Source organism: Dama dama, chromosome 12 (genome assembly GCF_033118175.1).
Source record: "Dama dama isolate Ldn47 chromosome 12, ASM3311817v1, whole genome shotgun sequence".
NCBI classification, from domain to species: domain Eukaryota; kingdom Metazoa; phylum Chordata; class Mammalia; order Artiodactyla; family Cervidae; genus Dama; species Dama dama.
In genome coordinates, this window is record NC_083692.1 from 64,698,420 (window position 1) to 64,715,000 (window position 16,581).

The window sequence follows — 16,581 nt, forward strand, 5'->3', positions numbered from 1 at the left end:
GCCCCTAGCGGTGGCTGACCGATGTAGGCCACCTCCCCTGCTGGCCTCACCTGGGCTTCACCCCTCACCCAGAACCATCCCTCGGGCTTCCTTGAACACAGGGGGCGGGCACCTGGGCAGATCCGACGCCCAGATGCCTCGCCAGGTGTAGAGAGCCCTGCTTCCACCATCCTTCACCCCTGGTAACCTTGGAAGAACATTTTAACGATGATGACTCACCCGACTCATCTCCCAGTGGGACAGGCTTCGGGGCAGGGCTGGGCTGGGCACCGAGGCTAGACAGAGACAGGCATTCAGAGAGCATGGCTCCCACCCACTCACTCTGAAGTGCCAGCCCCTACCAGCCCACACCCTTCAAAGCCTCAACTCCCTGCTCTCACCCCCCAGTCCCACTGAGGGTACACCCAGTCACTGCCCAACCGGTGCCTGCCTGGCCCCACCGAAGACTCGCACAGACCTGGCTCTTTCTTGGTGCCCGTGGCAAGGACGGGCAGGGCTGGAAGCTCCTCCTCTTCAGTGCCCTCGTCTTCTCCCTCCTTGTCGCTGTCTGAGGAGAGAGCTGGTCCGGGAGACAGCATCGAGGGGGCCTCGGGCCTGCATCCAAGACAAGGAAGGTCACGGGGAGAGGAGACTCGGTGGGTGGAGAGGTCAGCGTCGTGGCTCTTCGAGTAAGGGACAGGTACGGGGAGACAGAGCTGCTGAGCGGCAGGCCCATAGCGAGGAGGAGCAGCAGCCCGGAGGCCCACCCGCCGGCATCCACACCCACACTCTGATCTCACCGGTTGGGTCCAGCGGCCCTCTGGGGAGAGGACGATCCTTGCTGCTTGCCCCCGCGCTGGCGCTGGCGCAGCTCGGCCAGTCGCTGCCTCATGCTGATGGTCATCTCCGAGCTCAGGCGCCACACAAATACGCAGCTGGGGTGGAGCCACACAGCTGGGTGAGGGGCAGGGGGGCTGCAGGGGGGCAGCACCGCTAGCGCCCCTCCTCCCCGGGCTGGCAGGGAGACCAGAGCCACCCTCCAGGGCCGGGCCTGTTCAGCCCTACTTCCCAAGACATCACTGATGTGGAGAGGGGGGACTGACACAGGAAGAATCTCAGGGAAGCTGGCTTCTTGCTCACCTGTCCCCTGATACAGAGATGAGATGTTTGCAGTCATTACTAAACTTCATGCCAGTGACAATCTCTGTGAAGAACAAATATGGCCGATGAGCCCCCCGCCCGAAGTCCCAGCCAGATGTCTTCTCAACAGTGGAGGTCGGGGGTTGGCTGGAGGGGAGGGACAGACAGCTCTGCTGGGACCCAGAAAAGGCCAGGGAGAAACGAGAAGGTTCCCGTGGGAGAGTAGCAGGGCTATACTCACCTGAGTGGCCAAACATGGTAGCCACGCACTCGCCTGAGGAAAAGTCAAAAATGGAGAGGTTCTTGTCGGAGCAGCTGGTAGCGATGTAGATCCCTGAGGGGTCCGTCTGCACCTGAGGAGTGGACACACAGCTGGATGAGGCCAGGAAGCTGGGTCCCTCTCCACCCAGCACCCTCCGCCCCCATTCTCTGGCCCGGCACCCATCCCACTGAGCCCTCACCTTAATCAGAGTGCCGTCCTCACCCTGCGACCCTTTGAACAGTTTCTTCTGCTTCCCACTGCTGATGTTAAAGATCCTGTGAAGACACACACTCATCACGTGAGCAGGCACTCACGGTCGCTTGGGGGGCAGCACAGCCAGCGTTCACCCCCAGTTCTGTTCTCTCTGGAAGCCACTCCCCAACACCAAAGGGGCCGCCACCTCTTAGGTGAGGCAAAGTCCTCATTCTGTGGGCTCAAGGGGCACAGAGTCCTGGACAAGAAGATAGACACCCGAGAGCTGATGCCCTCAGGCCTGAAGGAGAGCGGTCAGATGGTCTGAGAAAGGGATGCCCACCGAATATTCCGATCCTGGCAGCCGATGGCTGTGTACTTCCAGCTGGGCTCCACATCCATGTCGTAGAGGGTCGTCTTCCGCACCACGTGGTGTGTCCGCGTAAACTGCACTCCATCTCCAGACTGCAGGGGTGGAGACCCCACGCCCAAATGCCTCACCAGGCCCAAGGAGCCTTGCTTTTGCTTCCCCTCACCTCTTGTAACCTCAGGGAGGGGAATGGTAGTGACCCCACCCCTCATCCCCAAACCCACTGCCCCATTCAGGGACGCTTGGTCACCTCACCTTCTGTGCAGTGCGGAAGTAGATGCTCTTGTCTGCTCCACAGCTGATCATGCGGACTTGCCCATCGCTGGCTGTAGAGGCAGGGGGACGAGCTGTTCCCACTGCTCTCACCACAGTAGGTCCAGTCTGCCCTGTGCCCCCCTCAACACTTTCCCTCTGTGAGCTACTCGACACAGCTGGGACCACCCATTAAATCAGGATGAAGTGAAAAGTGAAAGTGCTATTCGCTCAGTCATGTCTGACTCTTTGTGACTCCATGGACTGTAGCCCACCAGGCTTTTCTGTCCATAGGATTTTTCAGGCAAGAATACTGGAGTAGGTTGCCATTCCCTTCTCCAGGGGATCTTCCTGACCCAGGGATGGAACCTGGGTCCCTGCATTGCAAGCAGATTCCTTACCGTCTGAGTCCCAGAGAAGCCCTATATCAGGATGCTTCTCTTCATACCCGGGCCCTCCTTTCTCCTCATCCTCAGCAAGCCTGGTTGATAAGGATTCCCTGGACTAAGGGTCTATATTTCACCTGTCTTCCCATCCAGCCCCAAGCCAGCCAGCTGCTGTCCCACACTCCCCGTGACTGGCACCCCTTCTAATGGAGGCAGAACACAGGGGGCAGTAGGGAGCAGGGGGTGTCAGTGGTAGGTGGCAGAATGTATCCCAATTGCCCTGCCACTACCTGCAAACTTCACAGCAGTGATGGAGGATGAATGCTCGTCCAGTGTCTGCTGTAGGCTGTACTCCCGTCCAGCATCCAACACGTGGATCAGCCGGTCCCGGCTCGCTGACGCTAGGAGCTTCAGACCTGGGGTTGGAAGAAGTCCATCAGCTCATGCATGCCCAGAGCACGCCCCTATCTGGGCCAAGCTAACAAGAACTGAGCCCCATATCCCTAAGCCAAGCCAACCATGGAGATGGGGCAGAGCTGCCCTCCTCTCAATCTGCAAAGACACCAAATGATTCAAAGGATTTTCAGTCCCACATCCAACAGCCAGGATCGATGTAAGCGGCACTAGCAGGACTAGAGGAGCCTAAGCCTCTGGCATGGGTACCAGACATCCTCTTTACCTGTGTTCGGCTTAGAGTACTCCAGGCACAGGATTTCCGAGTCATGGGCCTCCACCTTCAGCATCTCATTTAGGGACTGCAGTTCGTGCACCCTGCAGAGATGAGAGGCGGGAGGAGGTCACTGCCGGGCTGCAGGAAGACAGATTCACTCTGCTTTCTCTGTTACATCCTCTCTCCTGACCTTTTTTAAAATTTATTTTTGAACTTTCAGGTTAGAGAAAAGTTGAAATAAGTACAGAGAGTTTCCATATTCCCCTTACCCAGCTTTCCCTAATGTGATCATCTTACATAACAACAGTCCACTTACCAGAACGAGGAAGTTTACATCGGTACAATACTAGGATCTAAAGGTTCTACTTGAATTCCACCAGTTTTCCCACAATGTCCTCTTTCTGGATCTACGATCCTATCCAGAGTCCAACTGCATTGAGTTATTATTTCTCCTGAGTTTCCTGTCTGTAACAGTTCTTCAGTCTTTGCTTCCCTTTCATAATCTGGACACTTGGGAAGAGTACTGATTAGTGCAGGTGCTTGGTCATATGTACCTCAATTTGAGCTAGTCTGATGTTTTCTCATGATGGGACCGAGCTTCTAAAATTTTGGCAAGAATACCACAGAAAAACTGCTATGTCCAATGTAGAGCATTGTATTATGGGGTTTATGATGTTGATATGAGAATGTAAGCCTGATTACTTGATTAGAATGGTTTCTGCTGGGTTTCTTGACTATAATTATCTTTCCCTTGTATATGAATATCTTTTCTCCAATCTTTTTGAGCCAAGCTTTTCAAAAGCTCTATCCTTGGGGACCTAACTCCCCCCAATCCACACCACCAGAGGCAGGTGGTATCCATGCCAGAGCTGGCTTTACCTGAGAGTGCCCACGCGGTCCCCTGAAGCGAGATGCTGTCCGTTGGGACTGATACACACAGAACGAATGCCCACGCGGGGATCCATCAGGGACCCATCAGCTTTGTCTCCCCCGGGCAGCTCAGTGTCCAGCAGGGCCTGAGTGTTCCCATCCACATAGATGATCTTAATGAGGTCCTGGTGGAGCAGGTCAGGAGAAGTGGGTAAGACAGGTCTGATCAGTACAGGGGCAAGAGGAGAGGAATGCTGGACAAGACAAAGCCCTGACTTGCAGAGGAAGGCGACATAAGAACTCAGAGGTCAAGTCTGGGGACCCAGTTCCTGAGAAGGAGCGTGAAGGCAAGGGAACACAGGCGCTCGGCACGGAGGGGCCCAGGCTCACATTGCTGAGGATGTTCCGGTGCAGCGTGGAGCCATGCACCCCGGAGCTCTCTGTGTTCCACAGGCGGATGGTGTTGTCGGAGGAACAGGTGATAAAGGAACTGGGGGGCAGGCAGGCCTGGTTACTGTCCTTGACTTCGGGGTAGACCTGAAGGGGCAGAGGGTACAAAGTTGGAGCTCCAGGTAGGCAGCAGTCGCTTGCCAGCCTACGGAGACAGAAGGGAATGAGACTAAGGAGCTGTTGTTGGCCAAGGCTGAGCCCAGAGTCACGTGGTAAGCAAACTGCAACTATTAGATATTCTTCAAATCACTGAGGGAAAGAAAGCACATTCACCAAACAGTAGGTACTCTTCTATGCTTACTATGAGACACTCCACTCACAGTTTTTCACTTAATTCTTAAAACAATTAGATGAATTAGGTACATCATTGTACCACTAAGGAAACGAGACTCAGGTAAGTTCAGTAACTTGTTCAAGATAATCCAGCCCAGGACAAGGCAGAGCTGAGGATGGACAGGGGCCCATTGGAAGAAGCCTGAGACGTTTAAGCACTAAAATTCAAGATCGATCCCCAGGACCCATCTGAGGCTATGTGGATACACAGAGCTGCTGCTGAAGAAAGGAGGAGGGAGCAGGAACACAGTGTTCTGCTTGGGGATCCTCACTCTCCATCCTCCAATGTGTCCAAGCCAGGTCACCTACCTCCACACTCCAGACGCAGGAAGAATGATACAGAGCCGAATACACCTTGCCCACTTTCTTGGGGTCCCTCACATCCCAAACATAAATGCTGTGGTCGTTGTACACACAAGACAGCCACTGATTAGTAGGATCGAAGGTCAAGGCGATGGTGTCTGGATATCTGGCATTGGCCGCTCCAGAGAAGAGGCGACTATGGGGAAGAAGACAGTGCAAAGCGGTGAGTGAGGAGCTGTGGAAATGAGGGAATGAAAACAGAAGCCAAGCCACAAAGCAAGGAGCAGAGCATGGGAGCCCTCTCCAGACCCACAGGTTTGGAACCAGCTGCTTGAGAGGAAAGCACTGCTCTGACAGCTCTCGGCTGGGAGCCGCCCCAGCACAAGCTGCTGGACCACATGCTCTCCTGACAAGCACGGGCCAGGTCTCAAAACACCAATGGCAGACAAGGTGCCTGCGGCCACAATGGAGCAAAACAAAAACAAGACCACTCTGCAGTGGTTCTGAGACAGATAAAAACAAGATCACTGCACCAGCCACAGAGAAGATTGATCATCACCCTTTCCCATCTTTCGGGACTGACTGCTATTCCTTTACTGATCAGTTACAGCTTTAGCATCACACCTTTCCTTCTACCTTTCAGACAAAAATTATTAAATGTCCAATTGTGGAATTGCCCCCGTCCCCCCTGCCCCGCCATATCCTCACAGCATCCAGCCGAAGCAAAACTTCAGTCCCTGGAACCAGTCCTAAAATCATTGAATGCAAACCCAAATCTGACACTAAGCCCCTCCTGACGCCTGCACATAGAGATACTCCATGGTCCCCCACGATGTTCCATGTACTCATACAGTCAAATGTGTGTTTCTGCAGAGACGTTCCTGTAATCTTTGGGGTGCTGACACCTTCACCTTGAAGCAGAGGCAAAGAAGGCTGCGTGCAGAACCAAGTTCTGAAATGGAGGCAGGGGTCCCGCACAGCTCACCTGGCCTCCGTGACACTGGCGATGTCTGTCCCCAGGGCGTGGGGCCGGGGCAGGGTGCTGAGGAAGTGCAGGTTGGAGGGGTTGAAGAGGCGCACGGTGCCATCAGCGCAGCCACAGAAGATGTAGTCCTGGCTCACGGAGATGCAGTGGGCCACGGTGGTCTGCAGGCAGAGGGGCTCGGCTCAGCATGGGCCACCCCCTCAACCCCTCCTCAACAGTCACCTGCCTAGAGGAGACACCCACCAAGGCAGGGGCGAGGGGAAAGCGGCCCAGCTGCACAGGCCTGAGCCCCTCAGCTGTTACCTAGAGACACCCGCCCTCCAGCAGCAGGTGGCCAGAGGGCCCACAGCCACGTGCGGACTGGGGATGGGAGCCTGGGAGCCTTGGAAGGCACCAGTGGTTTTGGCCAAGAGGACAAAACAGGAAAAGCCCAGCAAAGAGAAAGGAACAGCATGAAAAAGAGGGGAAGAGTCTAGCACCACTTACTGTGAAGCTGTCTGTGTTCTGAGCAGAAGAGGAAAGCAAGGGAAAGAAAGACAGAAAGAGAGAGCAGAGAGGAGGCAGTTACACCCGTCTGCATGGGCTGGAACCCGGCCAAGTGCTGGCCTCAAGCTTCCTCCTCCTGGGGACCCCTCCCGCGTGCAGGCCCCGCCCCTGAGGCAGAGCCATGGGCAGCAGCTCTGCCCTGGGCGAAGACCCGGGCAGCCCCCACCCAGCTGGACAGAGGTACTTACTCTCAGCTCCACCCACTTGTCCAGAAGCCTCCGGTCACTGAACTCACACAGCAGCCCTGAGGACGTGATGCAGAAGGTGCTGTCTGCCTTCTTCCCTCTGCCACAGGCCACGTCAGTGAACAGGTTGTTCCGCAGCTCGCCCAGCAGCCCTGAGCGGCCCAGCAGGGGCACAGTGGCGTTAACCTGCGGAGACACACCGCTGTTGCCCACCCATCCGCCCTTCAGCCACCCAGAGACTCGGCCTGGGGAGAGGGTTCCAAGAGACACAGCAAGTCCACCCACCGCCTGCCCTTTGAGACTATCCCTAGGCGCAAGCAGCACCTGATTCATCCAGAACTTTTGGGTGGCTGGTGAGCAAGCAGAGAAGGGGCCCACGGGAGCAGCCAAGGAGTCTCCTGCGGTGGGTGAGCAGACCCTGGCCCTGGAGGCTATTTCCAGCCTCAGCACCTCACCTTTGAGGTCTTGCTGTCATCAAGGTACCAGAATTTGATATGCCGGTTACCAGCAGTGACAAAGTAGCTGCAATCTTCAGAGAAGGACACCGCGGTGACCCGACTGGACACCTTATTGGAGGCCACCACGATATTTTTCTGGAGAGAAAGTCAAAGGAAGAATCAAAGTTCTGCCTCTTGGAGTGAAGAAGAAAGAGGCTCAGAAGATAGAGGAGGATAAGATAGGATTTGTACTTTAAAATGTTTCTTTCTAGGATTTGGACTTCTTGGTGGCTCAGGTGGTTAAGAATCTGCCTGCCATGCAGGAGACCCAGATTCGATCCCTGGGTCAGGAAGTTCCCCTGGAGAATGGAATGGCAACCCACTCCAGTATTCTTGCCTGGACAATTCCATGAACAGAGGAGCCTGGCAGGCTACAGTCCATGTGGTTGCAAAAACTCGGACACAACCGAGCAACTAACACTTTCTTTCACTTTTCAGGATTTACTGGTCAGAAAAAGAAGGGAGGAAGGAGAATCCTTTTCCAGAGGAGCTGAAGACATTCATTTCCTCCGGAGGCCCTTGGAGGCATAAAGCTAGCCTCTTTCTACCAACACACTTGGCTACACAGTTCCCCTTTTCTGCTTCAGGTCATTTTCTAGAATGTAACTGAGCAGCAGAGTGGAATGAAGGGACTCAAGTCAATAGTTTCCTGACTCCTCAACTGGCCCTTGGACCCCCCTGGGGGTGCTAGGCCAGCCCGGCCGGGGCCACTCACCTTCCAGGCCCAGACGTTGACGATCATGTCATGCTGGTAGCCCACAGAGACGATGTACTTGGCGCTCGGGGAGAAGGCCACACAAGCCACACCATACTTGTGCTCCTGCAGCTCAGCCACCTGGCTGTGCTCTGCCACATCCCAAACGCGCACGGCAGGCATGTGCCCACTCTGCGGGGAGGCAGGAACGGGCGATGAGGGCCAGAGGCACAGCCTCCCCAGCCTTTAAGGGTGGGGGCCCTACCTCTCCAGTGACTGGGCACAGTCTCTCTAAGGATCCCCTGGCCAAGGGCAGAGTGCTACACAGGCGAAGGTATAGAGGAAACATGATATATATCTCAGGATAACAACCATTATCAGAGAGAAAATGCTTCCAGGCTCAGTTCAGTATCTCCGGGTGAGGGTCTGCACCTCTGTCTTTGTTCAAAGTTCCTAGAGTGATGCCGATGGGCAGTCAGGGTTGAGGACCACTACCACCCATGCCTATTTCTGCCCCTACTGCCTCCCTGTAAGAGACTGAGAGGGACAGGTGTCCCACATGTGCCCAGCAGGGGGCCCCCTGGCATAAGGAATATCTTAACGCAGAGGTTTTCACAGTGTGCTTCCTAAACCAGCAGAATCAGTGAGATCTGAGAACTAGTTAGAAAATGCAAATTTTGGGGTCCCTTCCCAGGACCACAGAACCAGAAACTCTGGGAGCAGGTCCAGCAATGTGTGCTTTAACAAGCGCTCAGCTGACTGATGCCCACTAAGGCTTCAAAATCACTGTTTCATGGTGCAACCAAAACTGGGATTTGACACCGGTTCAGGACTTCCCTGGTGGCTCAGATAGTAAAGCATCTGTCTACAATGCAGGAGACCTGGGTTCAATCCCTGGGTCGGGAAGATTCCCTGGAGAAGGAAATGGTAACCCACTCCAGTACTCTTGCCTAGAAAATCCCATGGACGGAGGAGCCTGGTGTCCATGGGGTCGCAAAGAGTCAGACACAACTGAGCGACTTCACTTTCACTTTCAGGACGCCAGAGTGGCAGCAGCCCTAACCAGGCCCAGGGCTGAAGTCCTCTGCTGTGGCCAGGCCACCTGCCCTCTTCAGAGTTCTGCAGCCCCCTTCCTCACTCACCTCTCCAGTGACCAAATACTTGCCATCAGGAGAGAAGGCAAGGGCGGTGATGGTTTTCCTGCAAGAAATGAGGTGGGCTCAAAGGGGCACTGGCAGCCCGGTCTAAGCCTGGCTCACTCACAGCCCCCTCAAGAGGCAAGACCAGCAGACAACCAGCGGTACAGGTGGCATTTCCCTGGCCGGCCCGGGGGCCCAGCCACATCCCCATCCCCAGAGCCACAGAGACCCCAGACAGCGCCTTCTCACAGCTCCCGAGAGATGCTCCCCGAGGGCCCAGACCCACTTACCTGGAACTGTTGAGGATGTGGTGCTGTTTGTGTTTCCGGGGATTGAACAGCACAACCACACACCTGGGGAGATGAGGAAGGCAGCCCAGCTTCAGCACCAAACCGAGGCACCCCCAGGAGCGCCAGTCCCCAGGCCAGGGAGCTGCGGCGACCGGCTCACAGGGGCATCACTAGCCACAGAGGGCAACTGACTGCTTTCTCCTGGAAACTTGTTCTTCCTGCTTCCTTTCCCACCCACAAGGGCCCACTTCCCAGCCTCATGAGGTGGAAGGGCTCCCTGCGAGATGGCTCGCCATGTGCCCCAGCACCAGCACCATCTCTGCCACAGGGCAGCAGGGACCCAGGCCCTCCCAGAGCCTCGCAAGCCCAGGAAGGGGGCGGAAGGGGAGAACTCACGCGATCTGGGCAAAGCAGGCTACAGGCGCACACACAGCCAGTGTGGCTTGGAGTCACATGTGTGTCAAGTACTTGTGCTCTCAGGAGTGAGGCCTCTCATGTGTGTGTCCACGTGTATACTTGGCAAGAGCCAACCCCACCCCTGCCCCGGCACACACACCCCCTCGGTGCATCAGGTGATGGAGCAGGTAGGAGGCAGGGACCAGAACTGCCAGGAGGTTTGATAAGACTAGAGGGAGGGGCAGAGACAGCCTGGGAGGGCCTGGGAAGCCCAGCCCTGAGGATCCCTGGCCCTAAGGAGCCTGAGAAGGACCCTCCAGACTGCCAGAAGACAATGGAAGAAGGCTGGGAGCACCCTCTCCAGCCAGAGGGCAAGGTTGGATGGAACTGGGCTCTGACTGACTTTCCAGGTAGCAGGAGTTGGGAGCAAGAAGCAGGAAGCCATAGCCAGCAATGCACTCCCTTAGGCTCCCAGCTGTCGGCAGGCTGGGCCTCACCGCCCTTCTGCTCATGGCTGCATCAGAACTGTGACTAGCTGATGGAGCAGGTGTGGAGCCTGCTGCCCCAGGTGAGGGGAGGGGAGAGATGGTTCAGACACAGCCTTGATTAGTGGGAAAGCACTGCAGCCCCCATACCTAAAACCCACCACTTGCTAGGAACTCAAAACCAAAGTGAGTACAAGTTGCTAATGACGGCTCTGCATCTCAGGCTCAATAAATGACTTTAATATACAAATTCCACAGGTAATTTCTGGGGACACTGGGATCTCTGAGGGACACCTGCTATGCCCAGAACTGCCAGGCTGACTGACAGCCTTGGAATTCCTGAGTCACAACATCTTTTCCTCTAACCTATCCCCAAATCCCTTCTCAATGCTCTTTCTTCTCCCTCCATCTTCTAATCTTTGCTTCTTTTTCCTCATTACTTTCTCCTCTCTTTATACCAACTTCCAGTCTTCCACTTCCCTTCTAGAATACCATGTCAGGAGGGTTTTTTAAAACTTGACCAAAATCACATGGCTTCAGAAACTCTGTGCCCCCATCACTCTCCTTCCCCTATCCCAACATACACACACACACACACAAAGGGAAACTTTGTCCCCATCACTCTCCTTCCCCCATCCCAACACACACACACACACACACACACACACACACACGTCCAGCTTCTGTTAGGGGCAATCCAGGATGCAGGGGGTCTAATTCCTCTCAAACAGGTAAGATTCATAGAACCTCAGAGCCAGAAGGAAGGATGGAAGGAATTAAATGCAATGTGCTGGGTAACTTTAAAGATCATCTGGTCCAACTCTCCCAAGCTTTGAAGTGAGGAAACTAGGCTCAGAAACCTAGTTTCTGCTAGAGAGTAGGTCTCGCGGTGTCCTGTGCTCCCTACATCAAACACTGTGTCTGTTTGATCTGACTGTGTCACCCCTGCTGAACATCCCTGGGGAGCTTCTAAGATGCAAGCCCTTAAATAAGGGCTGTGTGACGGCCCTGGGTGGTGTAGCCCCTGCCCCACTCCACCCTCACCCATCCGCGCGCTGTGCTCCTCCCACCCCATGCCTTTGCTAGAGCCCCTTCCTGTCTAGAGCACTCCCCCCGCCTTTCCCAACTGATCAACACTTAACCTCTTTCACATCTCAGGTCAGATGGCCTCGGTATATGCTCTCACAACACAGCAGTACCAGTCTTTTGTGACATTTATCACAACTGCAATTTAACATTTTTTTTTACATTTTAAAATGCATTTTATTGAAGTATAGTTGATTTACAATGTTGCGTTAATTTCTGAACAGCAGTGATTCAGTTTTATATATACACACATTCTTTTTCATATTCTTTCCCATTACAGTTTATCACAGGACATTGAGTCCAGCTACCTGTGCTACACAGTAGGACACTGATTACAGACTGCCTCCACCACCAGACTGTGTCTTTCATGAGGGTGGGAACTGTGCCTGGTTTTGCTCACTGCTGTGTCTCCTGTGCCTAGCAGAGTCTGTTAGGTTTAGTTGTTCAAAACCATTTACTGAATGGATGAATGCTCCCCTGGTCCCCTAGCTTGGTCAACTGGGGTATCCGTAGGCCCGACTCTCCTCCCTCTCCCTAGCATGCCCACCTGTCTCCTATGGGAGGAGACACCGAAGATCTCTGGATCCTCAGAGCAGTGAGGGGCAGTGGGGAGATGGTAAGCTCTGGAGTCAGACACCAGGGTTGGAGTCCTTGTTCTGTTATGAATAGCTTTGTGCCCCTGGGTAAGTCACAAGCTATTTCATAATCTGTTTAAAAGGAGCCTCTAAGATCAAGTTATCAGGACTTCTGTATAGGATCAAATAATTTTTTGGACACGTAGTGGGACCAAACAAATGGCAGATCTTACTATTCCTCCTCCTGGAGCACAGACAAGAAGCCAAAAGAGACTCCAGGCAGTGGGGAATGAGGTGGTCAGGGGCTATGTGTCAGGTATCTCCATCAGAAAAACAGGGGTAAGTCCTGTTAGGATCTGAGTAATGGTAAACACTTTAAAGGAAGCTTTATTTATTTCTGGGAAGGCAGCCAAGGAAAGAGAACTGGGTTAAGCTTGGGGAAAGAAAGTATCTACATCTTCATCCATTTAGGAGACGATAACCTTGGGAGGAAGCAAGGAAGGGATGGGGGGAATGCTGAGGGAGACTATCCCCAGGCACTAGGACAGCAGCACAGAAACAGAAGGGAGGCGAAACCACCCGTCTAAGTTAGGAAGCACCACGCGAGGGTTTCAATGAACTCTCAACACAATGGCGTTCCACCTCCTTCAGTAACTGGTCTGCTCTTCACACCGCGGGCCCAACAAGAAGAGTTACCATTTATCCAGCAGGTTCTGTGTAGTGGACACTCTGCTAAGCACCTGAGAGATCTGGTCTTAGCTTATCCTCACAACAAGTTTTGTGGTTGGTACAATTATCCCCACTTCACGGTGGAGAAACGAGTCCGGAGGCCTTTTCAAGGCATCTCAGCGAAAGCAAAACAGTCAGGATTTCAGGAGCTGTGCTCTAAGGAAAGCAGAGTGGAGTAAGTGAGAGAAGAGAAAACTGAAATTGAAGAGGAGAGACAAGCCGAGAAAGCACACCGACCTCATGCACAGGGCGCTAGGGCAGAAGCCTCTGAGAAGAGGGAGAGAATACTGGGGCGCTGGGAGGGAAAAGGGATTCTGGCTACAGAATTCCGGGAAATCGTAATGGGGCACATGAAAATTATAGCAGTTATAGGTCAAAGTTCATAGGTCTAAATATTTAGATTTTAATATTTTATTCAGTGTATGAAAAATTATAACCCCTCAAGCCTGACACCATTAGCAAAGCCCAGCAAGTTTTCAGGAAAGCTGACATTTTCTAAGGCTAAGGAGGGCTCCACAGGCTTGTCCTCTCTGGTGACAGCTTCCAGTCTGAATGGTTCTGGGTTACCTAGCTTTCAGATCAGCTCCAGATAAATCACGGCAGAGGGCTTCGGCCGAGAGCAGATCTGACTTGAATTGGATCAATACAGATTCTGACACATTCCACATTCAGAAAAAGCAGGTGATGCAGGCGCCTTCAAACCCAAAGCAGCATGGTGACCTTTCAAGGGCAGTGCATTAGACAGCTTAACACACTCTCCAGTCACTGCACATAAGTCTTGAGCCTTGCTGGACCGTAGCGTCTTTTGTTTCCTCCTTCCCTGGGTTTGACTGACTCCACGGTGGTGGGAGGGAGAGCAGCGTGTGTGCATAAACAGACAATGTGGACAGAGGATGACAAGCTATGAGGCAAACTTTCCCTTCTCTAACACCTCCCAACCACCCAGCACAGCCTGGAAAAGTCTCTGAGTGGCATGGGAGAGTTAAGCCAAGGAGGGAAACACACAGGGACTGGCCCTTAAGCTGAAATTTTTACTTCTAATTATTCAAATTCGGGGACCTTCCAACAAAGAGAAAGAGCTGGAAAGAGACCAATCCACGGTCACAGCTCCACTTGTGAGGACAGTAATGCAGATTGTGAAGGGAAGGCACGACTTGGCAAAGACCTCCAAGGTTTCCCCGTGCCCACCTTGCTGAGGTCCTCCCAACAGAAGACACCTCAAAAACACTGATGTGAGAGCCTCCTCAGTCTTCTCTGAGCTTTGAACAAGTTTCTCAGTCTGCTAGGACTGAGATGGGCAGGGTGCCGTTTGCACCAGCCTTTGGCCTTTGGCCTCCACATCCCTTGAGCCTGGCCAGCACAACAGGCAGTCATCGGCACGTGCCCGAGCAGCAAGGCTGGCTGCCGTCCTCCATCTGACAGGGCTGGGCCGGCCCAACCGGCTGGGTCCCGTCCTCAGAACCCCAGGGTGCAGGTGCAGGGAGAGTGCTCCCCCTCGCAGGGAGGCGGCGAGGCCTCAGTCCCTCTGGGCCTCAGGCCAGGAGTCACCAGGTGCCGGGCCTGCTGCCCAGGGACTTCTCTGAACCCGAAGGGTCAAGCCCTCGACTGCCCCCCTCCCCAGACAAGCCCAGGCCTGCTGTCGTCACCAAGAGCCCAGCGTTCCCACAGGATCCGCCTGCTACAACTCTCCATCCTCCAGAAGGCAGAAACAAATGAACCCTGGGATGAGCAAGGAATGCAGAAGAGGCACACACAGGGAGAACAGAGAAGGTCTGAGCTGTGATCCTGCACCTAAACTTTCCTCTTTCAGACCGAGTAAAATCAGAAGGTGACTCACAGAGGCACACCAAAGGTCCTCAAGCCTTGCTCACACATCACCCTGTGTCTCTTTTGAACACTATAACCCCACAACCCAACATTTCCGATTCCCTCTCACTGCCTATTGCTTATACTTTTTCCAAAGCACACATCAACTTGTAATATTCCATGTAATATTCTTTTGGGGAGGCAACAGGATCTATCTTTACCACGAGACTGCCAGTTCTGTGACAGTGATACTTGCTTACTTTGTTTACTGTTAAATCCCAAAGGCCTAGAAAACTGACACTCCATAAATATTTGTGAATAAATCTTTAAGTCATTAGCTACCAGATCTCAAAACCCTAACTCCCAAAAAACCTCCTGAGTAGCAGACCCTGGGGCAGGTCCACAGTTCTCCCAAACTTCAGGTTTCTAGGACTCACTGATGCTGGAGGGTAGTGTGATAATGGAAAGAATAGGAAAACTGGGGTCAGGCAGACCTGTCTGCTAACATACTGTGTGATCTTGGGCATATTTCTTCACTTTCTCTGAACCTCAGTTTCCTCATCTATAAGACAAGAGTAATAATATCTATGTCTCACAATTGTTGTGAGAACTGAAGCAAAGAACATGCAAAATAACCAGCAGGGCGCTCCTAGCCATCTTCTTGACAGGTTCCCTAGGGCATCAATAACAAGGAAATGGCTATCCAGGGGTCAGCAGTGGCAACAGGAACCCCAACTACAGTCTCCCATCCAGGGCCCTCCTCCAGGTGTGGAATTACAAATTGTCCCTCCAGATTCACTCCCAAAGGGGAAATCTTATGGCTTTAATTATTCTAAGAGATGATGAGTCTAGGATGTTGCCTAGGGCATCCTTGATTATAGTCCTCTTTAGATACCTGGCATCCAATACCTTCCAAATAAGTAACCCTCCTAGGCCAGACCATGAGATCCATTGGTCACTGCTTCCGAGATGCTCTATGAGACCCACCCGCCATCCACTCAAAGGAATGGGAAAAGAAAATTGGTGATAATAACCCAGTAAATCACATGGTACATGTCTCTCCGCCCAGGGGACTCTGAACATATTCCCTTCCAGGACAAGAAGCAGATCTCACAGGACTCATGAGTCAAGTCCAAAAGGCAGGGTCTGAGCCCCTTCCTCTCACTCACCAGGGTCTAGCCACCATGGCTGCTGTTTAGCTACTCGAACAAGTGAATCGATGCCTCCTTTCTTGGGACCTTTGTAGTTGAGGTCTCCACCTGAAAGTGCAGATCTTCACACAGGGATTCCTCTTTGTCACCCAGACAACAGCTCAAAGGCTGGCTCCCACTGAGCCCTGACCAGCCGATCTTCAAGTAGCCCCACTCCCACCCAGCTCCAGGGTAGTCACTTACTGTCCTTTCTGTCACTCCTTCAGAACACTGACCACTCTCTGATATTATCGTGCTCATTTGTTTGTTTGCATGCTTACTGTCTGCTCACCCCACCTTAAACCCCGCAGGAGCAGTGGCACTGCTGTCTGATTCACTGCTCTATACCCTGCAGCTGGAAGAGTATACAGATTAGCTTTTCAGCAAGTATCTGCCACACACGAGTGACGGTATGGATGAACAAGGTCTTCTGGGAAGAACTACAGGGCCCAGTTTCGGGAGTCAGATCTGCTGGGAAGCCAGGAGAAAAGGCATGGAGGGGACTGGTGCCTACGGGTGGCCTCGCACATGACTCACAGCCATCAGGGCCCCGAGTCCAGGCGCCCTCTTTCCTTAGCTCCACCCAGTCTGTCCACCACTCCACACACTCCCTGGCAACCACCCCACACCCAGTGTTTACCACAGAGAGGAAGAAGGTAGCAGCGTGCTCCTTCGGCTCAGCTGCCACTAGAACACAGGCCAGGAGGAGATTCTGCGGCTTCACATGCAGTCCAAAGCCCTGGAGCTGGGTCTCTCAGCGTAGATTCCAAC

The 16,581-nt window shown here is 53.4% G+C and overlaps 1 protein-coding gene across 3 annotated transcripts in view; it reads right to left on the minus strand.

Moving 5' to 3' along the window:
- The window catches only part of MAPKBP1 (mitogen-activated protein kinase binding protein 1), a 50,573-nt gene that overhangs the window by 7,497 nt on the left and 26,495 nt on the right, over positions 1 to 16,581 (minus strand). For 2 of the 3 annotated variants that reach the window (XM_061157514.1, XM_061157516.1), the window contains 19 exons: positions 9,544 to 9,606; positions 9,257 to 9,314; positions 8,136 to 8,306; positions 7,379 to 7,516; positions 6,927 to 7,109; positions 6,193 to 6,353; positions 5,214 to 5,403; positions 4,512 to 4,658; positions 4,131 to 4,306; positions 3,261 to 3,352; positions 2,872 to 2,997; positions 2,199 to 2,269; positions 1,917 to 2,038; positions 1,581 to 1,656; positions 1,361 to 1,472; positions 1,120 to 1,183; positions 780 to 914; positions 458 to 594; positions 220 to 275 (listed from right to left, as the gene is read on the minus strand). In XM_061157514.1, the coding sequence (XP_061013497.1) occupies positions 220 to 275; positions 458 to 594; positions 780 to 914; positions 1,120 to 1,183; positions 1,361 to 1,472; positions 1,581 to 1,656; positions 1,917 to 2,038; positions 2,199 to 2,269; positions 2,872 to 2,997; positions 3,261 to 3,352; positions 4,131 to 4,306; positions 4,512 to 4,658; positions 5,214 to 5,403; positions 6,193 to 6,353; positions 6,927 to 7,109; positions 7,379 to 7,516; positions 8,136 to 8,306; positions 9,257 to 9,314; positions 9,544 to 9,606 (2,278 nt within the window). Of the gene's footprint in view, positions 1 to 219; positions 276 to 457; positions 595 to 779; positions 915 to 1,119; positions 1,184 to 1,360; positions 1,473 to 1,580; positions 1,657 to 1,916; positions 2,039 to 2,198; positions 2,270 to 2,871; positions 2,998 to 3,260; positions 3,353 to 4,130; positions 4,307 to 4,511; positions 4,659 to 5,213; positions 5,404 to 6,192; positions 6,354 to 6,926; positions 7,110 to 7,378; positions 7,517 to 8,135; positions 8,307 to 9,256; positions 9,315 to 9,543; positions 9,607 to 15,789; positions 15,880 to 16,450; positions 16,504 to 16,581 lie in introns of those variants that run through there. The other variant, XM_061157515.1, reaches the window with a different exon arrangement.